Source organism: Macrotis lagotis, chromosome 2 (assembly GCF_037893015.1).
Source record: "Macrotis lagotis isolate mMagLag1 chromosome 2, bilby.v1.9.chrom.fasta, whole genome shotgun sequence".
Classification (NCBI taxonomy): domain Eukaryota; kingdom Metazoa; phylum Chordata; class Mammalia; order Peramelemorphia; family Peramelidae; genus Macrotis; species Macrotis lagotis.
The window spans coordinates 266,094,952-266,122,698 of record NC_133659.1 but is presented as its reverse complement, the minus strand read 5'-3'; the positions used below and the strand labels follow the sequence as shown (position 1 = coordinate 266,122,698).

General features: G+C 37.7%; 1 protein-coding gene and 1 long non-coding RNA gene across 17 annotated transcripts in view; one reads left to right on the top strand and one right to left on the bottom strand.

The window, feature by feature from the left end:
* Positions 1 to 27,747, bottom strand: part of CNOT2 (CCR4-NOT transcription complex subunit 2) — a 171,866-nt gene that overhangs the window by 50,353 nt on the left and 93,766 nt on the right. For 11 of the 16 annotated variants that reach the window (XM_074226131.1, XM_074226136.1, XM_074226130.1 and 8 more), the window contains one exon: positions 23,821 to 23,943. The exons of 3 other annotated variants lie outside the window; for them this stretch is intronic. In XM_074226131.1, the coding sequence (XP_074082232.1) occupies positions 23,821 to 23,943 (123 nt within the window). Of the gene's footprint in view, positions 1 to 15,326; positions 15,430 to 23,820; positions 23,944 to 25,099; positions 25,326 to 27,747 lie in introns of those variants that run through there. 2 more of the 16 variants (XM_074226138.1, XM_074226143.1) reach the window with 2 other exon arrangements.
* The window catches only part of LOC141514944 (uncharacterized), a 62,436-nt gene that overhangs the window by 11,624 nt on the left and 23,065 nt on the right, over positions 1 to 27,747 (top strand). Inside the window, exon 2 of the long non-coding RNA XR_012476157.1 lies at positions 10,809 to 10,962. This is a non-coding gene — a long non-coding RNA (uncharacterized LOC141514944). The remainder of the gene's footprint in view (positions 1 to 10,808; positions 10,963 to 27,747) is intronic.

Sequence of the window (27,747 nt, the reverse complement as noted above, 5' to 3'; positions counted from 1 at the left end):
ACTGGGACATGAGAAATTATGCATATGAAGATTTCAAAGAATGAGAAGACTTAAGTTGAACCAAATGATCTGATGAAGGGTGAAGAAAACAGAACCAATAAAATAATACACACAAGTACTACAACATTATAAAAGTAAAGAAGAATAAAACAGAATATTGTATAGTAAGGACTAAGCTTGAGACTGGACAAAAACGTGCCCTCATCCCTTCAGATAAGAACTTGGTGATAGACACAGTGTAAAGCACTAAGGGCACAAAGAAAGGCAAAAATGTGGTCCCTTTCCTCAGGGAACTCATATTCTAATGGGGGCAGGCATAGTAACAATTAGGTATGTACTAAACATAAAGAGAGGAAGGTAATTTTAAAGCCATTAGCAGAGACAGACAGTGAAAGTGGAAGGTAATTCCAAAGAGAAAACACTAGAAGCTGGGAGGGTTAGGAAAGGTTTTCTACAGAAAATGAGATTCAACTGAAACCTGAGGGAGGGAATCAAGGAAAGCTAGAAGTGGAAGGTGAGGAGAGAGGGACAATCCAAGAATGGGATGGAGGAGAGTCACTGCAAAGCCAAAGTTGGGAATTGTAAGTATTGTGTATGAGGAACAAGTAGATCAGCACTGCTCAATCATAGATTACATAGAGTGGAGTAAATTGTAAAAAAAACCCAAAAAATTTGGAAAGGCAGAATGTGTAAAGTAGTAAAGGGCTCTAAATGACAAAGGATTTATTAATGCTTGAGATAAAAGAAAGTCAATGGGGGAGGCAGAGCTAAGATGGCAGAGTAAAGGCAGGGATTCATTTGAGCTCTACCCCAGACCACTTCAAATATCTTTAAATAATGACACTAATCAAACTCTAAAGAGGCAGAACCTATGAAAAGACTGAGTGAAACAATTTTCCAGCCCAAAACAACCTGGAAGATTCCCAGGAAGTGACTTTTACACTAGGATTAGGAAAGGCCTGCAGCAGAGTGAACAGGCCCCAGCCATGGAGGACAACCCAAGAGGCATCTGGGTCCCTGTGAGTGTCTGGGTCCATGGCAACTGTGATTTCCAAACCTCAGTCAAGGGATTGCCAAAGTCAACTTGGAAGGTCAGTGGGAAAACTCTGCTGTACCAGAGTAAGAGGGCAGGGCAGGCCAGTTCAGGGCTCAGTGCAGACCCAGTCCCAAGAGACCAGAAGGCCTGGGGAGCCACTCAGCAGCTGCTTCCAGAGAGCTTAGTCCATGGACAGTAAGGGAGTCTGGGGAATCTGCAAGGGGTCTCTTTGCTATCTCTGAGGCAGGACTCTGTGATTTTGCTCATTTCACAGTCTGGGCCCCAGTCTCAGGAAAGAAGCTTTACTGCCATACCCAAGCAAGGACCCTCCTCAGGGTTCCAGGGCAGAGGAGAGTGCTTGTACTCACCCACAGACCAGAACACAAGGCAGGAGAGCAGTCAGAGCCTGTCATTAGATCTTGGAGGAATTGAAGTCCTTTAGGGGTGCTCCTGAAAACAGTGGCAAAAATACTCAAAGCTTGGGAGAGTGTGTCCTCCACCCTGGAAGTAGAGTTCCACTGTAACAAAGAGCTAAAATCAGGTCATAGGCTGGAGAAATGAAATGAAGAAATGAAGAAAAAAATCCAACTATAGATGATTGCTTTGATCCCAAGAAGGATCAAAATACCAACTCAGAAGATAACAAGGTCAAAGTTTCTGAATCCAAAACCTCCAAGAAAAATATGAATTGATGTTAGGCTATGGAGGAGCTCAAAAAAGTCTTGAAAATCACATGAGGGAGATAGAGGAAAAATTAGGAATAGAAATGAAAGTGATGCAGGATAATATGAAAACCAAGTCAGCAGCTTGGTGAAGGAATTACAAAAGAATCCTGAACAACATCTTATAAACCAATTTGGTTCAAATGGAAAAAACTGTCCAAAAGGTCAATGAAGGGAAGAAAGCCATAGAAAGCAGAATTGGCCAAGAAAAAGGAGATAAAAAAACTTTCTTTAATTTTAATTTTTTCTTTCAGGTTTTTGCAAGGCAAATGGGGTTAAGTGGCTTGCCCAAAGCCACACAGCTAGGTAATTAAGTGTCTGAGACCAGATTTGAACCCAAGCACTCCTGACTCCAAGGCCGGTGCTTTATCCACTGTGCCACCTAGCCACGCCCTACAAAAACTTTCTTAAGAAAATGATTCCTTCAAATGTAGAATGGAGCTATGGGAAGCTGATCACTTTATGAGAATCAAGAAAAAATAAAACAAAATCAAAAGAATGAAAAACAAAGAAAATGTGATCTCAATGGAAAAATAACTGATCTGGAAAAGGGATCCAGAAGAGATAATTTATAAATTATTGGGCTACCTGAAAGTCATGACGAGGAAAAGAAACTAGGCTTCATTTTTCAAGAATACAGCAAAATTCCCCTGATATCCTTAAATGAGAGGGGGGAAAACAGCAATTGCGAGAGTCCACTGAACACCTTCTGAAAAAGATCCCAAATTAAAAAGTCCCAGGAATACTATAGCCAAATTCCAGAACTCTCAAGTTATGGAAAAAATATTACAAGCAGCCAGAAAACAATTCAAATATCATGGAACCATAGTCAGAATTATACAAGACTTAGTAGCTTCTACATTAAGGACTTATAGGGCTTGGATTTTGTTATTCTGGAAGGCAAAAGAGCTTGGATTACATCTGAGAATCAACTACTCAGCAAAACTAAACATACACTTTCAGGGGAAAAGATGGACATTCAATGAAATAGGGGACTTGTAAACTTTCCTGTTGAAATGTCCAGAAAGTTTGATCTTCAAGTATAAGGTGAAGCATAGAGAGGGGAGATAGGAAGGGCAAATTATGAGGGATTGAATGCTGTTGAACTGCCTGTATTCCTACATGGAAAGATGGTACTGATAACTCATATGAACCTTCTCATTTATTAGGGCAGTTAGGAGGAGAAAAAATATATATATATATATATAGATATAGATATAGATATAGATAGATATAGATATAGATAGATAGACAAAGCACAGGAGGGAGCTGAATATAATATAATAAAGTAAGAAGATGAAGTTAAAAGTCAAGAAAGAAATTAATAGGAGAAAGAGGAAGAAGAGGTAGAATGTTATTGTACATAAAAGAGGCAAGAAAAAGCTTTTACAATAGAATGGAAGGGGGGGTAAGAGGGAGTGAGTGAGCATTTTTCTCATCAGAAGTGGCTCAGAGAGTGAATAACATACACACTCAATTGGATACAGAATTCATCTTATCCCAGAGGAAAAGAGGAGAGGAAATAGAAGGGGGAAAGGGGACAAGAGTAGGGGAGGGGGGGTGTACATGATAGAAGAAAGGGAAGATCATGGGAAAGGGTAATCAGATACAACCTACTTTTGAGTATGACAGGATGAAAGAATAGAATAAAGAGGAAAATACAGCAAAAATAGCAATTGTGGGGAAAAATATTGAAGCAATTTCTCTGATGGACTTATGATAAAAAAATGGTATCCATTCCAAAGACAGAGCTGATGGTGTCTAAACAGACTAAAGCAGACCCCCCCCCAGTTTGCTTTACTTTAGGTTTCTCTTCCTGGGGAGGGGGAATGTTTATTTGTACAACATGACTTTTGTAGTATTTTTTTTCATGGATACATATTATTTTGGTTGGTTTTTTTTTGGCAAGGCAATGGGGTTAAGTGACTTGCTTAAGTCACACAGCTAGGTAATTATTAAGTGTCTGGGGCTGGATTTGAACTCAGGTCCTCCTGACTCCAGGGCCAATACTCTATCCACTGAGTCACTGAGCTGCTGCTGCACGCCCCCACCATGGCTATATATTTTTAACCTATACCATAACTTGTTTTCTCAATGAAAGAGTGGGGAGGCAAGGAAGAGAATTCGGAACTTAAAGTTTTGCAAATAAATATAAAAAGTTACTTCTGCATGTAACTGGGATAAAAAAAATTTAAAATAAAATTTGAAAAAGCCAATGTTGTTTATTAAATAGGGGAAGAACATGGTAAGATGAAATATCACAATGGTAGCTGAAAAAGGGGTGGATTAGAGTGATGAGACACCTGAGGTAGGGAGATCAATTAGAAGATTTTGCAGTAGTCCAGGAATGGGGTAACAATGACTAATATTAGAACACTGGCTATGTGAGTGGAGAGAAGGGGATGTATTTGAGAGATGTTGTGAAGGTAGAAATGATAAAGTTTGACTGGATACATGGTCAAAGTTTGAGTGAGGAGATGAGAATGAAACCGAAATTGCCAAGCTCAGTAATTGGGAGAACAGTGCATTCTCACAAGAAATGGAAATGTTTCAAAGAGGGAAAAATTTTGGAAGAAGGATAATATGTTCTGTTGTGGGCATGATAAATTTGTGATGCAGGATTAGGGTCTAGGACAGGGAGAGAGAGAGAGAGAGAGAGAGAGAGAGAGAGAGAGAGAGAGAGGATGAATTACTAGCATAGACATGAGAATCCAATTCATGAGAGTTGCTAAAATTACCAAATGATAGAAGAAAGTCCAGCAAAAGACATTTGAAAGTAGTAAGCATGACATGGGTGAAGATCCAGTAGGAGACCAGGAGTGGTTAGAAATAGAGGAGTGATCACAAACCTCAAAAGGAGAAAATGTCCAAGAAGAAAAGGTGACCATTCATTCACTAGTGCCAAATACTGCAAAGAGCTAGAGAAGGAAGAGGGCTGGGAAGAGTTCACAGATATGCCAATGAGACGATCAAGGATAACTTTATAAAGAACAGGCTTCAAAGGGTTTAGAAGCAAGTGGGAGCAGACTAAGTGAAGGCATCCGGTGTAGCAACTTTATCACAGGGAGTTTTGCCAATAAACGGAGAAGAGATTTAAGTGGGGATGCCCTTCTAGCCCAACTGAGGGTTTTTCAAGGGCTGAGGAGGCACAGGAATGTAGGTAAGTTGTGAGAAAATGGAGAAGAAATATTACATGTATTATCACATAAAACCAACACAATGCTAGACTGCTTCTTTTTTCTTTTAAAATCTTAGTGAGGGGCGGCTAGGTGGCGTAGTGGATAAAGCACCGGCCTTGGAGTCAGGAGTACCTGGGTTCAAATTCAGTCTCAGACACTTAATAATTACCTAGCTGTGTGGCCTTGGGCAAGCCACTTAACCCCATTTGCCTTGCAAAAACCTAAAAAAAACCCAAATAAAATCTTAGTGAAGGGGAGGAACATATTTAGAAATGAATGTGAGGATGATGAGACAATAATAAAAATAAAAACAAATAAAAAAATTTCTTAACTATGGAAGATAGACTAATTAGGATCACATAAATTAAAACTCTACCTGAGAATCAGCCCAGATAAAAGAGAAACTCTCAAGAATGAAATATATTGGACAGAAGGAAAAATAATAATTCCAATGAAAAGGCAAAGGGGAAGTGATTTAAGAAGGACAATATAGAAATTCAACAAATTTAATTTTAGATTTTCAAGACAAAAGATACATTAATAAGGAAGATAAATACAAAGTACGTTAGTCTTCTTAAAAGTTGTGATAAGAGTGCTAAGATTCAAAATGACCTGAGTTTGAAGAAGACTAAATAAGCATAAAAAAGGATTTAATTTTTCTTAAGACATGGGAGGAAAAAAGAGAGTTGCATTAATGGTATGGGGTGGATGAGATGATAGCAAATGGAAAAGGAGCATCTTTGTTTGGAGATCTAAATAAATAACATTAAGATACTGGGAAAAAAATGCCAGATATGAAACACAATCTCTGAAGAATTAAGCATCCATTCTTAGTAAACAAATAAAAAAGGAAAGAGATAATCACAAAAAGTCACCATGGAAAGCCATTCAAAACAAGTCATCTTTTCCTTTTTTGATAGGGTTGCAAAGACTGGTAGAATAAATATTATTACCATTAAAAAAATCATTAGAAACTAGACATTTTCATATTCAATGCACAAAATAAGAATTATATAACCTAATTTAGGAATATATTATTTACTCCAATAGTTCCTATGGTTTACTATTCTCTTCTGCTCTCTTCTATATATCTATTAGATGTTACATTTGTGCAATTTCTTTTCTTTTGGTCTCACTGTTATTCCTCTCTTTTACCCTCTGAACTTCTCCAAAAACAAAAGTCCTTGCTTGCCCATTATATGAATAGTCAAGTAAAGTAAATTCACACATGTATCCATTTTGCAATCTTAGTAAATCCTCTCTATACCCTTAGGCATTATCAGTCTTTTTGAGTCAGACTTGGTAATTTCATTTACCAAGATCCTTAACTATTTAAAAGTTAATTTTCTTTACAATATTTTACACTTTATACTCTCCGTTGTTTCTGTCCTCTTTACAAAGGAGGAGGTAGTGAAAGAGAAAGAAGATCAACATTAGTAATTTTTAAATGAAGTAATCTGTTCCCACTCCTTTCTTCATTCAGCTCAGAACAGGATCACTAATTCTTACACATCTTTTCTACCTTTTAATCAACTCTTTATGAGTTGTTCTTTGAAGCTGAAGCTTCATTCCCTCCAGGGTGCATTAGACTCAGCATGGACTGGCTTTGGAGCTGATAGTTTAATTTTCTGCCTAAGACCCTTGAAATTTGCCAAACATCAACGTTTGATTTATTGTTTTCTTGGCTGTCTAGACTTATGACAATGATAAGGGAAAATTTTGCTAGTGCAGCAATTGTGTCAAGTATTGTTAAACATTTACTAGCAATGCCCCTGATTCCTTCCAAACTCCACCTTCCTTCTTAAATTCTCTTCCCCCCCCCAACCCTGTCATACCTGTCAGATTTAATACATTTCTGCAACCAAGCTCTTTGCAATATTTTCAATTTTGTTTTTTCTGGTTCAGATGAGATGTTATCATCAGTTGATGTTCTCATTACCCTTTCCTCCATATTTATATACTCTTCCTACAAACCCCAATTATGAGAAATAATACTTTAAACTTTGACCTCAATTTTTCATAAACATATTCCTTGACCTCTCATTAACTCCTCTTGACCTGTGCTCCAAACAAACTGTTTCTGACAGTAAATATCTTGCTATCCTCTTTTTTCTTTCCCTCCATATTTTCATCATTCTACTATTTTCTTGAAACCATTAGTCCTGTTTGTTCTATATGGTTTTTTAGCTTTTAAGACTTTCATTTTCTTTCCAATTTCTTCCTCAGTCACAATTTCATTTTTCTTGTGGTCAGGCCATTACTTTCTCTGGAACTCTACTTATACTTATAAAGGTAATCTCTTCTGTATTAATCTCTTGGATTTCTCAGAATCCATAGCGTTTCTTCATTATGTGCTATGTTTTCTTCATTTGTCTGGGCCCAGTTTCTGAATGAGATCTGTGGGTAAGGTCCAGGGGTTGCCCTCTCCTGCTCTCTTGGACTCAGTGTAATCATCCATGTTTTGTCCTGGTGACTGGGTGGTCAGGACACTGCTAACATTTCTGTTCTAGAATCAGGCCCTACTCTCTGACTGAGTCTCTGCAGCAATGGCAAGTGGTGACTACAGCTTTCTCTGATTCTTTCTCCTTGTATAATGCTCAAGGGGAAGCGGACTGCATTCTCTGCTATGAATCTCAACAGGCTCCAATCAGATCCAATAGATCAAGGATTTCAAGACCCGAACCCCCTCACATTGAGCCTACCTTGTCTCCTACTGAGGCTTTATATGCTTAAAGGAGTGTGCTTCCTGGCCTCTTCCACTCCTGAGTTCAGTGATCTATGGGGCTGGCTTTCCCTGATGCTACTCTAACAATCCAGAGCTTAGTTCTTACAAGTTTTAGACCTTGATTACAGGAGTTCACACTGGCTTTGGCCTCCCTGACATTTTCATTCTCAGAATACATACCCACATTCCAGGACCACTGAGATAAGGATAGTTGCAGGTGCCTTTGAGGTCTTTGCCCTGTCTCGCTGATATTGGGAGGAAAAATATCATACTCAAGGACCAGAGACTCCTACAGCATCAGACCATCAACACAAGTCCCATTTCCTATCCAATAAGGCCATGTGGTGAAATGGTTCTACTATAGGATGCCTCTGCCCAACACTCCCCTCACTGATTATGTCATCATACAAATGACAATACGGTCTTCTCTGATTAAAAAGTGAAAATCATGATCAAGACTGAAGAGAGAAGCTTACTGCTATCCATCTCTATAGTCACCAGTTGCTGCTCTGTCTGATGTTCATTTAGGCATATGTAGTAGAACTGGGTTTCTCTGGTCAATAGCCTTTCAAGTTGAATTCTAAGCAGTTGCTATTAACCTAAGCTAGAGCAGAGGGTGTCACAAAATTTCCTGACATTCTAATGAAAAGGTTGGACAAATGTAGGCTAGACAATAGTGCAATTATACTAAGATAAATTATACTAAGGTCCCCAACAGAATACTCTAGAAAGCTGTGATTAGTTCCTGTGATGTTTAAACAGTTTCTCAATGCCTTATCCATAGGGCACATGCATCCCTCCCTTTTTTCCTTCAAATATATCTTTGTAGAACATATCAATAATGACTTTTTTCTTTCCAGTCATTTTCTACCTACCTCCTTCAGACTGAACCCTGAAAAATAAACAAGAACATTCAGTGTAGAAACTTTATCTGACAGCATGAAAAATGTACTAAGATCCAGAAAAGGGAAGTAGATGGAGCCAGTAAGCAAGAGCCCCCAGGCAACTGAGCCTAGAGTGCTCAGCCTACCAAAGGTAAAGGAGTGGAGAGAGACTTTGGAGGTCTGTCCTCTGTATCTAGAACAAGACTCTGGGGCTCTGACCACATTTGGATCCTGATCAAAGTCTAGGCCCCCCCATAGAACAGCAGCCTCTCCCACACCTCAGCCCTATGGCAGAGGTACATTTATGGTCATTCACAGACCAGGAGGGAAGACACAGCTTCACACACACTGAGATCCTTGTGTGTGTGTGTGTGTGTGTAGGGGGGTCCCAATAATACTCAAAAGCTCAGGAAGCACCCCAAAACCAGGCATAGGCTGAGGAAAATGAGTAAACAGATCAGAGATCAGCAATGGCAACAGTGGAAAAATATGCAAGTAGCTTTTGTGATGCACTTATCATAAAGAATGTGATCCACCAGCAACAGAGCTGGTGGTGTTGGTACACAGATTGAAGCATTTTTATTATTTTTTTAAATTTTTTTTCTCTCTCCTTTATTGCTCATGAGGGTCTATATTTTTTTGGGGGGGAGGAGTATTATGTTTACTCTAAAAAACATCATTTGTACAAAAAAATAAAAATAAAAAATAAAAAATTTATTTCTTGGGACAGCTAGGTAGCCCTGGAGTCAAGATGTATCTGAATTCAAATCCTGCCTCAGACACTTAATAATTACCTAATTGTATGACCTTGGGCAAGTCACTTAACCCTATTGCCTTAAATTTTAAAAAAAATTTTTAAGGCTTTTTTTGGTAAGGCAAACAGGGTTAAGTGGCTTGCCCAAAGCCACACAGCTAGGTAATTACTAAGTGTCTGAGACTGGATTTGAACCCAGGTACTCCTGACTCCAAGGCCGGTGCTTTATCCACTACACCACCTAGGCAACCGAAAAATTTTTTTTAAAAAAATGTTGTAGTAGGTCCTTATCTCAATACAAATGAAATATTTTTCAGACTTTTAGATGACAAAAAGCTGAATTAAGTAATGGATTAGTTGACAAAATCAGATCTTAAAAAAAAGACCTTGAGAGACTAGGTCTGGGTCAAAATGTTTTCTTGGTTTGACTTGAGATTTCAAGAGAGTAAGCCCTCCCTGGTGAGGAAACTCCCAGAGTCAATGCAGATTAGGTTATTCTGAGACTATATATTGCAGAGAACAAACCTAACAGGCATAAAAACAAAGTCCTATACTTAGGATAAAAAAAAAATCCACTTCAGGCAAGAGTGATATGACTAGATTACAATTTTCTGAAAAAAGATTTAAAGGTTTTAGAGCACTATAAGCTGAATAAGCCAACAGTAGCTTACAGTAGTCAAAAAAGCTAACGGGAGTCTTATATTGCATTTCAAAAATAGAGACCCAAATAGACCCAAAGATAGAGAGTTTAGGCCTTGAAATTCTTGATGGACACCTAAGGCACAATCTCTGACCTGACTGGGACCTGTCAGAGTCATTTCAGGGAATGTAATCCATTCCCTCTGGAGGATGGTGCAAGAAGATAGAGACAAAAGAATTCTGTGGTCAACACCTGCATTGTTGCCAAAAATAGGAGCTAAAAGTCAGAAAGGTAAAGAGACTTAAGATTGTGTCATACGAACAAAAATCTAAAATCAGGAAGAGATCTCAGGGACTGACATATTCAATCACATGAAGGGAAAAAAAAAATTCTCTCTACAACTCCCCAAAATAGAAATCTACTGATGGGACAGGCAATGTTTCAGTTACAAAACACCTAGGAGGACAAGGCAAGTTAATCTGTCAAATCTTTTTAAAAGGGAGGGGATAGGGGTGGTTAGGTGGCGCAGTGGACAGAGCACCAGCCTTGGAGTTCAAATCCTGCCTCAGACACTTAATTACCTAGCTGTGTGACCCTTGGGCAAGCCACTTAACCCCATTGCCTTGCAAAAAATAAAAAATAAAAATAAAAAAAAATAGGAGGGGACAGACTCCTTCTTCTTGGTTCAAGAGAATATAGTAGCAGCAAAAGGTTCATAATTTAAAGAGAAATATTTAAGTCAGACATAAGGAATATTTTTCTTCAGAACAGTTAGAGCTATCTAAAAAAGGAGGAAGTGGATTCCCAGTGACCAAAGATCTTCAAGCAAAGGCTTGAGATGACCTGAGATTCTATTTAATATTTCTAGATCAACAGGTGGGCTGAAAGTGGCACACTTTGGGGAATGATGAGAAAACTGATCTTGATAGTTTGAAGATGACTTCTTTCCCTGAGCTTCCCTATAGAGAAATAAAACAGTCCTACCCTAAAGAATCTTCTTCTGGAAGAATACAAGCACAAAGGTAAGTCATGCAAAGTGCAAACACATTTTATACAGAATATTGACAACTGAGAAGAAGACAGCTATTTCTAGAGATAAGGTGAAGTACATTCCAAACACAAGAATCACATGTGCAAGAACATAATAGTGGGAGACAGCCTACACAGGGCAGTGGGAGTTTGGGAGTAGATGAGGAGAGTGCTTCAAGAGCAGTCTAGCAGTGATTAGGATAGTGCTGGTCACATAGTAGGCACCACTTAAAATTCAGGGTGTGTGGAGAATGAAAGGAAGGACAGAGACCATGAGGAGGACTAATTAGGAGGCCACTCTTCAGGGCAGTTTCATGAATTCAAATCTATTTTCTGCTTTGCCTCCCAAGTGAAGACTGAGCTCTTGTGACTTCCTCTAGCTGTGGTTTGCTGGCAGGTGCACAATGAACAAAATTCAGACCTGGAGACAGGAAGACCTGAGTTCAAATCCAGACTTACACTTTCTGTGTTTCTTCATTGAAGTCAAAGGAAAAAAGGGTGTCCAAGTAGGAAAAAACCATCAACAGTGTCAACCTCGACAGAGATCACAAAGAATTAGGACTCTTACAAAACTACTGGATTGAAGTTAGAAGATATTGAAAACTTTGGAAACAGCAGTTTTAACTGAGCAGTAAGGTTCTAAGCTAGACTGTAAGGTATTTAGATGAGGGAGATGAAGATATGAAGAGAATTATGTAGGTGATGACCATTTCTGGAAGTCTACTTAAGGGAGAAGAAATGTAAGATAATAGCTTGAGGCAATGGCAAAGTCAAGTGAAAATTTTTTTTTTAAAGATGGAAAGAATGGTGTCATGGAAGAAGCCAGGGATAAGAATTCAAGCATGAGAAAACAGAGAATTTTGAGAAGACACTAAGATGTATAGGTTGGAGAGGTTGACTTTGCAAAGAAAGGAGCCACCCCCTTCATGAGAGAAGGGGTAGGGGAGAGAAAGAAGGTAGTGTGGAGTGACATTAAAGTGTGAATGAAGCATGGAGAAAAATGGAGGTTAGGGTAGAAGAGAAAGTGGAATAGAATATTCAAAGAGAAAAGAGGTCTGGGATAGATATTAAACAAGTTGTGATAAAGAACCAGTGTGTGAAGAATAATTATATCATGTCAATGAAGGTCTAAATAACATAAATTGGAAAGTTTTTTGGCTTACTCTAAAGGAGTTTTCAGCACTGAGGCGTTGCAAGGTAGGGTAATGCATGATGAAATGGTCAATCACCGGGTCAAGACTATGAAGGGCATAAAGTGAGACCATAGCCGAGGTAACAGACTGGGAGAACAGAGAATGAGAGGAGAACTCTTCAAGGCAGTCAGAGAAAGGAAAACAAGAGAAAGAGCAAATAATAGGATAGGAAAAGTGGTTTGGAGGTGGGAGTGTAAGATAAGAGATTAGGGAAGAATAGTAATATATAGAGGAAATGGAATTATTATCAATGATAAGCAAAAACAGGCAATCTCCACATTCCTATCACTAAGGAGAAGTGGGTAACCAAGGTCAATTCACTCTTGGCTTGGGAGGAAAAAGGAGATGGGAGGAGTCCAACTCCAGTCCAAATCAAGGACCCTCTGACCTTCCCATACAAGCCCTGATCTAAGAAAAAGGAGGCAACCAAAGGTTCAATGCTCTTGGCCTTTGCCTGGCAACACCACTCCAAGAAGACGGAACAATTCATCTGCCACAATCTATTCATTAATATTATTGATACTACAAGATAGCAAACTTCTACCACCTGCTATTCTCCCCACCTTTGTATTAATTATTAGCCATTTAGAAGCAAGTCATCTTAAACTATGATGATGATGTCTGTCCTTCATTCTCAAAGAAGACCATGTCATCAGGGAGGTGATACCAACACAAGCATGTGTCTTGGATTTGAGTGAGGAGGTACTGTGTGCAGTCATCAGCCCCACTTTCTGCTCCAGATCCATTGGGATCCAGTGATCAGATCTAAATCAGGATGATTGGAAATGGTCCTAGATGGGAGGCAATCAGGAATTCCCTTCTCTCTTCTCCACATTTTTCTTGACTCTACTCTATCCATGTCTCATCTAACTCAGACCACTCTGTTCTACTGCCCTATGGAATTTTTATTACATAGACTTCATTCTGGTACTCTTCTGGGCCCTCACTGCCAGAAGGCGATCATTTTTCAACTGTCTAATTAACTTAGTACCTAATTCTCCAAGATGGCTTATCAAAATTTTTCTATTTCTCTTCAAACTGAATATGGTTTTCCCCTCCTCATCCTCTCCGCTGAAAACCTTGTTTCCTATTTTACTGAAAACATTCAGGCCATTTTTCTCAGAGGTAGATCCCTCTTCTCTCTTCTTCCTTTTCAACTTTTATTCATATGCCTTCCACCACCATCTCCTCCTTTACCCCACGTCTCACATGAAGAGATAGCTTTACTCCTTCCCAAAATAAACCTTTTACACTAACAAGTGAACTCATTACATCTTGTTTTCTCCAGCAGGTTTCCACCTCTTTAACACCTATTCTCACTTATTTCAATCTCTCTCTGTCTACTGCTACTTCGCTACTGCCCACAAACACACTAATATCTCTCCCTAGCTTCAAAAATTCCTTTTTTGATCAATTTGCCCATCTAGCTAACTTCCTATTCCTTTCTTGTCACTTAATTCTTAACTCTATCATCTGGCATCCAACCACATCATTCCACTAAAACTGCTGTTTCCAAAGTTACTAACAATCTCAATCGCCAAAACCAATGAAATTTTTTGACCTTTCTAATGAGGACACTAGATCAATCATCCTCTTCTACTCTAGGTTTTTGTGACTCTACTTTCTTCCACATTCTCCTCCCTATCTTACCCCTCCTACTCAGTTTCCTCTGCTTGATTTTCATCCAGGGCTCTGTCCAGGCTCTTTATCTCTCCTCTCTATATTCCATTTAGTGAATTCAACAACTATCAAGTATTCCACAATCATCTCTATGGTAATGATGCTCTAATCTATTTATCCAGCTCTAATCTCTCTACTGACTTTTCATCTTGCATTCCTAGTTGCCTCCTAGCCATTTCAAACTGGATGTCCCATAGACATATTGAATTCAATGGATCAAAAATTGAATTCATATCTTTCCTCAAAACATCATCTCCTTTCCCCACAATATATCTATTACCTTACCCTCAAGGGTAGCATCTCTCTCTCTCTCTCTCTCTCTCTCTCTCTCTCTCTCTCTCTCTCTCTCTCTCTCTCTCTCTCTCTCTCTCTCTCTCTCTCCCTCCCTCCCTCCCTCCCTGCCTCCCTTAGGTTTTTGCAAGGCAAATGGGGTTAAGTAGTTTGCCCAAGGCCACACAGCTAGGTAATTATTAAGTGTCTGAGACCTGATTTGAACCCAGGTACTCCTGACTCCAGGGCCAGTGCTTTATCCATTGCGCCACCTAGCCACCCCTCTCCCTTCTCTCTTAACATTACCACTGATTGCCTCATAACCAGACCATTGCAATAGTTTGCTAATTTGTCTACTGCCATGAGTCTCTTCCTACTCCAGTTCATCCTCCCCTTATCCGTCAAAATGAAAGATCTCCCTCAAGTGCAGATCTGACCATGTCACCTCCTGACTGAATAAATTTCAGTGACTTTCTCACTTCCAAGTTCAAACATGACACTCTCTGTTTGGCTTTCATAGCTTGTCCAGTCCTAAACCCCAAACTACTTGACATCCTTTCCCCTCTATGGACACTGACCTTCTTATTGTACCTTGAACAACATACCCTGTTATCTCCTGTTTCCAGGTACTTTCACTGACTGTTCCCCCATGGCTGAAATGTCCTGCCTCCTCATTTTCTTTCAAGTATCAACTAAAATCCCACTTTCTAAAGGAAATCTTTTTGTTTTTGTTTTTTAGGTTTTTGCAAGGCAATGGGGTTAAGTGGCTTGCTGGATTTGAACTCAGGTACTCCTGACTCCAGGGCCAGTATGCTATCCACTGCACCACCTAGCTGCCCCAGGAAGTCTTTTTCTAATCCTCTTAATTCTACTTCTTCACTCCATTGATTATTTCCGATTTTTCCTGTATGTAGGTATATAGCCTGTTTGTACATAGCTGTTTCCATTTTGCCTCCACCTTTAGAATGAACTCCTTGAAAGGAGGGATGGCTTTTACCTTTCTTTGTATATTCAATACTGAGTACAGAGTTTGGTTGATTGGTTGGTTCTTGTCCTTCATTATCGAAGAAGACCAAAATGACATCACTGTGTTTGAGACAAATTACAGTGTGTCCAACTATGGCTGATAAGACCAATATGAGCTTTGGATGCTCTACCACAGGTTGGGTACAAATGGTCCATGTGAACACCCAGGGTGGGTACTCTATACTTACATATGTCAGGTTTCCTTTGAACTACTTCTATTCTGCCAACCTCTGGGAGTGCAGCACTCTCACTGATGAGGGCAGTCCTGTGCCATTGTCTTCCATACTATATAATCAATTCCAAAGTTCTTCAATGAGACTTCCAGAGTGTCCCAGCATGGCTTCTTCTGACCCCTCTTGTGAGCACTTGTCCTGTGTGAGTTCTCCAAAAAAATAGTTTTTTTGGCAAGGGTGGATCTGGCATTCTAACAGCATGTCCAGCCCTTTGTAGTTGCACACTCTGTGGTAATGTTGGAATGCTTGACAGTTGAATTCGAAAAAGGACCTCAGTGTCTGGTATCTTCTCTCCTGCCAGGTGATCTTCAGAATCTTCCTAAGACAATTTAAATGGAAGTGATTCAGTTTCCTGACATGGCACTGATAGCCTGTCCAGGTTTCACAAACATATCAATGAGGTCAACACAACAGCTCTGCAGACCTTCAATTTGGTAGTCAGACTAATAACCTCTTCTCTCCTACACTTTCTTTCATAGCCTCCCAAATACTGAGCTAGTTCTCGAAATGTGAGTGTCAACCTCATTGTCAATGTGTACTCCCTTGGAAAGGGCACTGTCAAGATTAAGTGGACTTGTCCACAATACTCAAAACTTCTCCATTTGCTGTAATCGATGGTTCCACATATGGATGGTGTGGTGCTCACTGATGGAGCACCTGGGTTTTCTTGGTGTTCATTGTCAGACCAAAATGAGCACAGGCAGCAGAGAATCGATCCATACTTTGTTGCATCTCAGCTTCAGAGACTGCATTGAGGGCACAATCATCTACAAACAGAAGATTATGCACCAATACAATTTGGTCTTGACTTGTAGATCTGACCAAGGTCTTTGATAATGTCAGCCATGAGTGCTTATGGAAAATGATGTCAAAATTTGGTTGCCAGGAGAAGTTCATCAGTATTGTATGCCAGTTCCATGACAGCATGCATGCCTGGGTTCTACATAGTGGACGATGCTCTTGAGATTTTTCCAGTCACCAACGGAGTGAAACAAAGATGTGTTCTTGCTCCCATACTTTTAGCAAGATGTTTTCAGCCATGTTATCAAACGCTTTCACTGAGGTTGAACATGGCCTCAAGGTCATGAAAAATTCATGATAAATTCAACAGAGTTTGGTAAATATACTCGTTCCTCTCCTCCTCCTATCCACTTGCTCTCCCTGGGCTTCTCCAAGACTTCACTCCACTCCCAGTCATCCTCTCAGCTCTGCTTGTAGGAGGCTGCGAGTGAATATACACAGGACTGAAGGAAGAGCAAATACAATAACTTCTTGCTCCCCACTACCACTTCCAGATGTTTCCTTTGCAACATTACCCAGTAATATTTCCTACTCTGAAATTCCCTCTATTAAGAGTTTCCACTCTATTCAGATCATGATGGTTTCTGTCCTTAGTTCACTATTCCTCTCAAGAAGTTCAGTACTTGACTAACCATCTCTCTTCCACAATTTCTGTCTTTAATCTATGGGGCTTAAAACATTCAGCATGAATCTTCCCAAAATATCTTCAGCAGCTAGGAGGCGTGGTGAAGAGAGCACCAGCCCTGGAGTCAGAAGGACTGGAGTTCAAATCTAATCTCAGACATGTGATGCTTAGTAGATGTGTGACCCTAGGCAAGTCACTTAACCCTGACTACCTTGTATCCCAGGGCCATCTCCAGTCATATTGATTCATATCTGCCCATTGGATCTAGATGGCTCTGGAAGAAGTGAGGCTGATGACTCAAATACAATTCTTGTGCATATCACAGCATCACCTCCCTGATGGCATAGTCCTCTTCTAAGAATGAAGGACAAACATCAATAATCCTCACTTCCTCAACCTTCTCAAATTCTATGACATACTCTGATACTCTACCTCAGCTCCATAAAGAAATTGTAACAGCCTATGTATCACCAATATTCATAATGGAATCTAAGAGGTTCTAGCTCCAAGAAAAAAATTCTGATATCCCTGTTCTCTTCCTAAACCATAACCTTCTTAAAACTATTCTTCCTCCCTCTACTCCTCAGTGTCATCACCTACTATTGTAACTGCATAGTAGTTAAACACTAAAGTTAAAAACTTTATCCCCTTACTGTCCTTGATCCTCAAATACTATTCCTCATCCTTTATCAAATTCAGATCCTGAATACTCCCATCTTTAATTCTCATGCTCCTGAAAGAAGCTGAAAAATAAAATCACACAACCATACTGAATTTATAAACATCCAAGTTCAACCGGGTCCTTGTTGCAAAGGCTGTGTGACTTTCTAACTTATGCTTTCTCATTCCACATAGAAGCTTCTAGGGTAGCCAAGATGATGAAGAAAGGCATCAATTTGTTTGAGCTCTTGTCCAAACCTCTATAAACATCCTTAAAGATAGGGCAAAATAATTTTCCAGGCAAAAACAACTTAGAAAGTCAATAAGATCTATTGCACCGGAATGGGAGTAGAGGACAGTCCAAAGAAAGCCAAGTCAGCACAGCCCCAAATACAGCAAACCAGGAAAAGGCCTTAGGAGTCACTGAATCTGCTGTGGTAGTAACTGCTTCCAGATGCTAAAGGGGTCAACCAATAGGTCAGAAGGATATTACATGGGTCCATTTGCTAGCATTGAGGCAGAACTCTGTTGCTCTGCCTCAAGTCACAGTTCTGGATGGCAGTTCCAAGGTCAAGGAAGAGCATCATCAGCATACTGAAGTTTATGACTGCAGTGGAGCAAGAACCCTTGTCACAGTTCCACGGCAGAAAAGAATGTTTGTGGTAGCTCACAGACCAGAATACTGGTATAATTCACCTCTCCTTCAATCATACCACCTTCAAAGAACTGAAAACTTATAGGTTCCTAGAAGTATCTCTGGAAGCAGAGTCCTACTTTAATAGTTAAAAGTCAAGAAAACAACAGAAAAAAAATTCTGACAATAGAAAAGTTACTATGGTGATAAGAAAGCTCAAAATACACACTCAGAAAAGGATAACAAAAGTCAAAGTCCCTATTTCCAAAGTCACCAAGAAAAATATAAATTTATGTGAAGTCATGGAAGAGCTCAAAAAGGGTTTTGAAAATCAAGTAAGAAAGGCAGAAGAAAAACTGGGAAGTGATATGACTAGGCTGCAAGAAAAATCAGGGAAAAAAATGGGTCAATTGCTTAGTAAAGGAGACAAACATAAAAAAATACTGATGAAAATAAGCCCTTAAAAAACAGATTAGGTCAAATAATAAAAGAGGTTCAAAAAAAATCAATGAAGAGATGAATGCATTGAAAAAGCAGATATTTGCCAAATAGAAAAAGAGACTCAAATTCACTGCAGAAAAAACTACTTAAAAAGTAGATTTTGTCAAATGTAAAAAGTTACAAAAATCTCACTGAAGAAAATTATTCCTTAAAAATCAGAATTCAGCAAATGAAAGCTGAATTTATGAGAAGTTAAGAAACAATAAACAAAACCAAAAGAATGGAAAAAAAAGACTTAAATATCTCACAAGAAAAATAATTGACTGGGAAAACAGATGCAGGAGAGATAATAAGTATTGGACTACTCAAAAACAATGATCATCTTTTAAGAGATTATCAAGGAAAAAAACTGCCCTAATATTATAGAACCAGAGGGGAAACTAGAATTTGAAAGGGTCTACCCATTACCTCCTGAATGAGATCCAATATGAAAACTAGGAATATTATAGCCCAATTCTATTGCTCCCAGGTCAAGGGGAAAATATTGTAAGTAGCCAGGAATGAACAAGTCAAATATCATGGAACTATAGTCAGGAGACCACAAGACTTATCAGTTTCTATATTAAAGGATTGGAGGGCTTGGAATATAATATTCCCAAGGGCAAAGGAACTAGAATTACAACTAAAAATCGCCTACCCAGAAAAATTTAAAACGATCTTTCAGATCAAAGAAACAGAATAATTTCAAGCAATCTTGATGAAAAGATCAGAGCTGAATAGAAAATTTGACATTAAAATACAAGATTAAAGAGAAGCATAAAAAAGAAAGAGAAGGAATTTAATAAGGTTAAACTGTTTACATTCCTACATGGAAAGAGGATAAACTTAACTTAGAAGAACTTTCTCATTATTAGGGAAATAAGAAGAAATGTATATTGTTTATGTAAGCATATGTATATATGTACTATTATATACACATACACACACACACACACACACACACACAGAGGACTCAAGTATGACTTGAGTATGAAGTGACAACATATTAAAATAAAATTAAAAGGTAAGAGAGGAAGGTATTGGGAGAAAGAGAAAAAGAGAGGCAGAAAAGGGTAAATCATCTCACATAAAAGAGGCAAGAAAACACTTATAGTAGAGGGAAGTGGGGGGGGTTGAGGGTAAACCTTACATTCATCAGAATTGGATTAAAATAACCCACAAACTCATTTGAGTACATAATTCTATCTTGCCCTTCAGGAAAGTAGAAGAGGAATGGGATAAGTGAAGGAAGGTTGAATGCGAGAAGGCAGGGTAGATTCAGGGAAAGTGTAGTTAGAAGCAAAATACTTTTGAGGAAGGATAGGGTAAAAAGGAGAGATTAGAATAAATGGGGGGGATTCAAATGGATGGAAATAATAATAGTAACTCTAAAAAAATTTGGAAGCAAGTTTCTCTAATAAAGGCCTCATTTATAAAAGAGTAATTTCCCAATTGATAAATAATCATAACATATTAACAATTTTCAGATGGAATGATGAAAAATGTATAGCCATATGGGGAAAAAACAACACCTCAATACTTACTGAAGAAAGGCAAATTTAAACAATTCTGACAGAAAAGGAAAATGACAAATGTTGGAAGGAATGCAGGAAAACTGGAACACTAATGCACTGTTGGTGGAGTTAGAAACTGATTTAACCATTCTATAGAGCAATCTGGAACTATGCCTCAAACTATAAAGAGCTAAAAAACAAAAAGAAAAACAACCTATATGTACAAAAATATTTGTAGCATGTCTTTTCTGATGGCAAAGAACTGGAAATTGAGAGGATGCCCATCAATTGTGGAATGGCTGAACAAATTCCATCACAATTATGATGGAATACTATTCTGCTATAAGAAATGATGAGCAGAATGCTCTCAGAAAAAAAAAAAAACTTGAACTGATGCTGAGTGAAATGTACTGTGTACAAAGTAACAGCAATATTGTTACATGATCAGCTGTGAATGATTTAGCTATTCTCTGCAATGCAAGAGTCCAAGGCAACTCTGAAGGACTTAAAAAGAAAAATACTAACCATATTCAGAGAAAGAATGATGGTTTCTAAATACAGATTGTTGCACACCTTTTTTTTAACTTTTATTTTTCTTGGTTGCTTTTTTTGGGGGGGGTTATATCTTCTTTCACATCATGAGTAAAATAGAAATGTTTTGAATGACTACACATGTATATAATCTCTATCAAATTGTTTGCCTTCTCCACAGGTGAGGGGAAGTGGGAAAGAATTTGGAACTCAACATTTTTAAAACAAATGTTAAAATTTGTTTTATATGTAACTGGGGAGAAATAAAATACTAAATAAATTTTGTGGTATTTGATCCACACACATACAACACTCCTATCTTGGCATCTCTGTAATGGTTGTTCCCAAGCCTGGAATATTCTTGCTCCTCATCTCTACCTCCCAGAATTCCTTACTTCATGTCATACTTCAAAAATCATCTTTCTTTACAAAGACTTTTCTGACATCCTCCCCAAATGCTAATTACTTAGTATTTAGCTATCCTGAATATATTTTTAAATATATTAATAATTTTTCAGTATATTCTTTTATACTGAGGTAACATTGAGTAATGGATAGTGCTATCCTGTGAGCTGAGAAGTGGTCTCAAGTTCAACCTGTAATTGTGTAGCTGTAGAATAGAATGAAGAGTATTAAGTTTTGACCCTCGGGATAACTCCAGAAAGTACTTTGGATTCTTAAGTTTCAGAGAAAGTAGTTCAACTCCATAGTTTGAAATTCTTCAGTAGAAAGTCCCTAAACAGGGGTGGCTAGGTGGCACAGTGGATAGAGCACCGGCCCTGGAGTCAGGAGTACCTGAGTTCAAATCTGGCTTCATACACTTAATAATTATCTAGCTGTGTGGCCTTGGGCAAGCCACTTAACCCCACTGCCTTGCAAAAACTAAAAAAAAAAAGGCCCTATACCAATTAAATCACAGGATGGTGGTGCGGATGGTCAGTTAGAATGTGGGAAATTGAAGGCAAAATAATTTTCTTATCTTTGAATCCTTCGCATGGTGCCTATCACATGGCACAAAGCAGGTGCTTTCTAAAAATGTTTTTAGGCTAATTCAGGGGGACAAGACTTGGGGACGTGGGGCACTATTATTTTTTCCTAATTACATGGAAAGATAGTTTTCAACATACATTTCTGTAGATTTGTAAGATTCTGAGTTTCACATTTCTCTTTCTCCCTTCCCTTCCTCCCCCAGGACAGCAAGCAATATGATATAGGTCATACATACATAAACATGTGAAATATATTTCCACATTATAATTCTTTTTTGTTCTTCATTCTTGAAGAAGACCACAACATCAGAGAGATGCTGCCATGACAAGCATATGAATTGGATTTGAGTGGAGAGTGCTATGCTAAAGTCACCAGTCTCATGTTCTTCTCCAGAGCCATCTAGGTCCAGTAGCCAGATATGAATCAAGACAACTGGAGATGGCCCTTGATGCAAGGTAATCAGGGTTAAGTGATTTGCCCAGGGTCACACAGCTATTAAGTGGCAGTGTCTGAGGTTGGATTGAAACTCTCTTCCTCCTCCTGACTAGAAGTGCTCTATCCACTGAGTCACCTGGCTATATTAGTCATGCTGTGAAAAAAAAGAATCTGAACAAAAGAGGAAAACCAAGAGAAAGAAAACACAACAAAAAAAAGGAAAAATAGCACACTTAAATCCAAATTCAGATGCCAAAGTTCTTTCATTCGATGTGGATGACATTTTCCAACACAAGTTTTTCAAAATTGTCTTTGATCATTGTACTACTGAGAAAACCCAAGTCCGTCATATCACTGCACAATGTTGTTAATGCTCTCTTGGTTCTGCTCACTTCATTGGGCATCAATTCATTAAAGTCTTTACAGGTATTTCTGAACCCTGTCCATCTATCATTTCTTATAGAATAACAGTATTCCATCATATTCATTACCACAACTTGTTCAGACATTAACCAATTAATGGGCATCTCCTTAATTTCCCATTCTTTGCCACTATGAAAAGAGGTTCTAAGAATATTTTTATACATGTGAATCCTTTTCCCTTTTTTATAATCTCTTGGGGATACAGACCAAGTAAGGAGTATATTGCTGATTCAACTTTGGGTACAGGGAAAAGAATGTGTGTACTGAAGTTTATCAAGAATGAATGAATGGGGGAGGCTAGGTGGCACAGTGGATAAAGCACCACCAGCCCTGAAGTTAGGAGTACCTGGGTTCAAATCCAGTCTCAGACACTTCATAATTACCTAGCTGTGTGGCCTTGGGCAAGCCACTTAACCCCATTTGATTTGAAAAAAAAAACACCCTAAAAAAAAAGAATGAATGAAGTCAAGGATTGGAGTAAAAAGAAACATTGAAGGGTGGCTAGGTGGCAGAGTGGATAGAGCACCTGCCCTGGAGTCAGGAATTCAAATCCAGCCTCAAGACACTTAATAATTACCTAGCTGTGTGGCCTTAGGCAAGCCACTTAACCCCATTAGCCTTGCAAAAACCTAAAAAATAAGAAAAAAAGAAGAAACACTGAATTTTTAAACAAAAGAAGGAGAATGAAGTAGAATCCCATAGATGATGATGACAAGGAGTTGGATCAGGTGATAATGATGGATGATAATTATCTCAAAAGTTAAGAGACTGCTAAGTGATGGTGAAAAAAAGGAAATGGGAGTGGAAAGAAGGAAACCTAGTACTCCTGCAGAACCAATAATAGGGATTAGAAGGGAAGTAGCTCCCTGTTCTAGAGAGGTAGCCAGGGATTCACTGTCTCCGGTGAAACCATTACATTTTCTAGAGAAACACACTCTGAATGAGCATCTAAGTGTAAGCTTTAATAAATACATTTCAGTATACAACAACATCATGTTTTATAAATCTAGTTTCTATTCTACCATAAAGTAAAATCTGCAGGGGCAGTTAGGTGGCATAGTGGATAGAGCACTGGCCCTGGTGTCAGGAGGACCTGAATTCAAAACTGAGTCTCGGACACATTATAATTAGCTAGCTGTGTGACCTTGGGCAAGACACTTAACCCCACTGCCCTGTAAAAACTAAAATAAAAAAAAAACCCATAAAGTAGAATTTGCCAATGTATATTTGATTCATTTAGAAAATCAAAAATATGGTAAGAGTTCTGAAATTAGAAATATTTCCTTCTAGATAAGGTGCAAAAACTTTAGGCTTCACGAATAATTATCAAAAACCAATATAACTTATTTAACTTACATCTTTTTCTGACCGATGTGGAAACATCGAAGACTGGCTGTAGTACATGTTTTCATCATGGTAGTCACTGTCGACCCCCTCTACAAACTTCTTTCTTGAAGCACCAAACATGCTGTTTGTCACCTAAAGAGAAAAGTTATTTTAGGGAAAAACAGTATTTTGAGTAAGTAACACCTAATTTCTATGATAGATTGGTTTGGCAGTGAAGATGGAAAATTAAAGGAAAATTGAAGTTCCACACAAGAGACCAAACGGTGGTCATAGGTAAAAATGGAGTGATACTAGATGGTCTCCATTTAAGCCCCTTTTTTATTTAAGTCTTAAATGAAATAATGAAAAAAATTATACACAAATATGCTTGCAAGAAATGTAGCCCGAATTAAACACCTAGGTCTCTGGTGATATTATGGTAAACATCTTCTTTCTATTCAAAGAACTATATCTAACCAGTAGTGGGATTCAAATAAATTAACAGTTTGCCAAACTCATCATAAAATCAGGTATAGATTCTGCAGAACCGGTACAAACCAGTTCAATTCCACCACTGTATCTAGTTTGCTCTTATCTAAAATTAAAACTACTAAGTTTAACTTATATTTATTTTCCTTTGATTTAAGCTCAATTTTATTCCTCCTGAAGGAGTTGTAACTGCATACACAGTCCTTAAACATTACAAAGTACCATGTGAGCTCACTAAAAGTACCTATACTTTTTACCAACCTTACTGATTCATATTACATTTGAACTCCTATGCAACCCATGAAATCCAAATAGTTAACCATCTGTTTTAGATGGAAACAATAATCTTTTTTCATTTTTTATGAATTATTTTCATTTTTTTCTTCTCTACATCCCTGTGAAGTTGGGTGGTAGTGGAGGTAGTCAGAAAGTACTATCTCCATTTTACAGACTAAAAAAACATAGACCTAGAGTGATTACATAATCTTCCCAAGATTACTTATTGTTCTAAGTAATCATAGTATCATGTGATTTGAAATTTAGGATATGAATGATTCAATTTCTTTACTTCATAGACAAGTAAACTTAGGCCTAAGGAGAAGTGATTTTCTCAAGGTCACACATATAGTATATAGAAGGATTTGAATCCTAGTTTTTCAAATTTCATATCCAGCACTGTCAGATTAAGAACCCTAAACTCAGAGGTGGTTTAAAAGGTATCTAATATTAAGTCCTAAAAGTAAATATTCAATAAATTGTGGTATGACAATGACAATTAAATTTTAAGCCTCATTCTTTAGCAGTCAAGCTACTTCCTTACATTTTAAAAATTATTAATTCTCAACTTGACCAAGAGGCTGAGTCTCCTAGATTGTGCAGAATGAGTAAAACGATGACTTCATTTCTTTTTTTTTCTTTTTGGAGTAAAAGTTTAGAAAATCAGAACAAACCTGTTCAAAGTAAATTTGAAAACACATTTCAAAGCAAATTAGAATTTATGAAAATCTAAATTTTAAATCAGCAATTCTTATCTTCCCTATATTTATTTGTTCATATAAAAAGAAGACTGGTATATACTGTTTAAGTGAGTTACACATAATAGCTCTCAAGTTGAGCAGTTAAGAAGAAAAGCAGTTTTAAGAGTGTATGGTACATACACACACAATAATGAAAAAATTGTGCATATATACATATATATATATATATATATATACACATATATATGAAAAATGTAACCAACACAATTTAGCAATACTTCAAATGAAAGTCCAATTCTCTGACCTTTATCAAATTTTAAACTTTCAATTTAAATAATTCAAATGAACCACAAAATTAATTCAAAATTTTATCCTACCATTTTTATAACTAAAACATCAGAATGAATAGAATATTGGAGCTGGAATGAATGGGCCTTTAGAGAAATTAAAAAAATATATTTGTTAACATTCTCCTTTCCTAGAGTCCTTTTCTAGTAGTCCATTCCTGGTGGTTCTGGGTTCACAAAGGCTATATAATTGCAGAATTTATTAAACTAACAATAACTTGAATAAGCCAAACAAAAGATTCTCTTGTCAAAAGATCAGGCATTAAAAAAAAATCAGTCATTTGATAAAGTGAATATTTATTAAAGCATCTACTGTGTGTTAATGCTAGGGATGTATGCAAGAAAAAAATCAATCCTTATTCACTGTCATTTCCATTCTAATGGAAGAGATAGGTGTACACAAATACACAAGTATATAGGAAAAATATAAAGTTAATAAATAAAAATATATACAGAGTTAAATTTTGTCACTGTTACTTTTAGAGGGAAAGCATTCAAGGGGGCTAGGAAAGATTCAGGCAGAAAGCAAGGTCTATGAGGAGGCCATAGCAAAAAATTTCATTGACATGAGATAGCCAGTAAGTGATAGGAGGAGGAGTGTTGTGAAAAGAGGGACAAAGAATAGGTCAGTTTGACTGAACTGCAGAGTCCATGAAAAGGAGTAATGTCCACTGTAGGTGGAGAAGTTAGAGACAGGTTGTGAAGGGCTCTGACAGTTGCTTGTTTTTTTAAAAAGAGAAATTTGTTTTATCCTTAGGAACAAAAGAAAAAAATGAGGAGAAACACAGGTCATATCTTTATTTAAGAAAAATTACTTTAGCAACAATATTCAGGATGGAATGAATGGTAAGACAAGGGCTTAATTAGAAAGCTGTTGCAATCAGAAGGGCAATAGAGGTCTGAACAAAGATAATAGCTGTGTAAATGGAGAAAAAAAGTTATGAAAGTGGAAGTGGAAAGATTTGGTAACTTACTGAATATATATATATATGAGGAGGGCTAATAGAGAATAGACAATAATGCCAAGATAGGAGAGTGGTGACTGTCAGAAACAGAAAAGTGAAAAATGATGAAGATTAGAGGAAAATATAACCAGTCTTTTCAGGATCTATTGAATCTGAAATGTCTCCAACACATTCAGTTTCATTTAGTTTGAAAGTCCAATAAGAAATTGATGATGCAGGACTAAAGCATACGTTCTAAGATGCTCACAGGAACTGATGAGGTAACCTAAGAGCTAATCTAAAAATCCACAGATTGCCCTCAGGAAAAAAAAAAAAAGAAACAAAACAACTTATGCTACAAACCCTAAAATACTTGATAATTTAACCTGATCATTCTAATGACAAATTCTGCAACAAATAATAGTTAAATATAAGAGAAAGAAAATATGAATAACACAAGACCATTCTGCATATACCATAAACCAAAGGAGGGAGTGAAATAATAAGCTATGAAAAGGAAAGGAGGTTCAAGATGTAATTCAAAATGACAGATTCACTGGTCCAAATGCTATCTTCTGCCTGAAGCTTTACTGAAACTTCAACCACTAGTGCCCATCTTCCCAAAACATTCCATAATGAACTATTTTGTAGATATTAGTACTAAATGACTTTATATTAATACTGTACATATCTGTAGGTATCATTTATTGTCTCCATTAATATGTAAGCTCCTTGTGAGAAGGGATTGATTTATTCTTTGGACTTCTATTCCCAGCACTATCACAATACCAAGAATAGAGTAAGTGCTTAATAAATACTTGTTGATTGCTGACTGACTGCTTAAGAATTTAAAGTAGAACAGAGGTATAGAGAAGGTAAGAAAGAGATGGATACTAAATATATTTTAAAAGAAAATTCTAGGGGCAGCTAGGTGGTGCAGTGGATAGAGCAATGGCCCTGGAGTCAGGAGTACTTGAGTTCAAATTTGATCTCAGACACTTAACAATTACCTAGCTGTGTGAACTTGGGCAAGTCATTTAACCCCATTGCCTTGCCTCAATCTATAAGTTGAAAAGAAAAGAGAGGGTTTATTGCCAAAATTTTAAGTCTGGGTATTTGGGAGGGTAGGAATCCTACCCACAAAAAAAGCTGAGAAACCCTAGATACGATTTTTGTTGTGCTTTTCTCCCTTGCAATTTG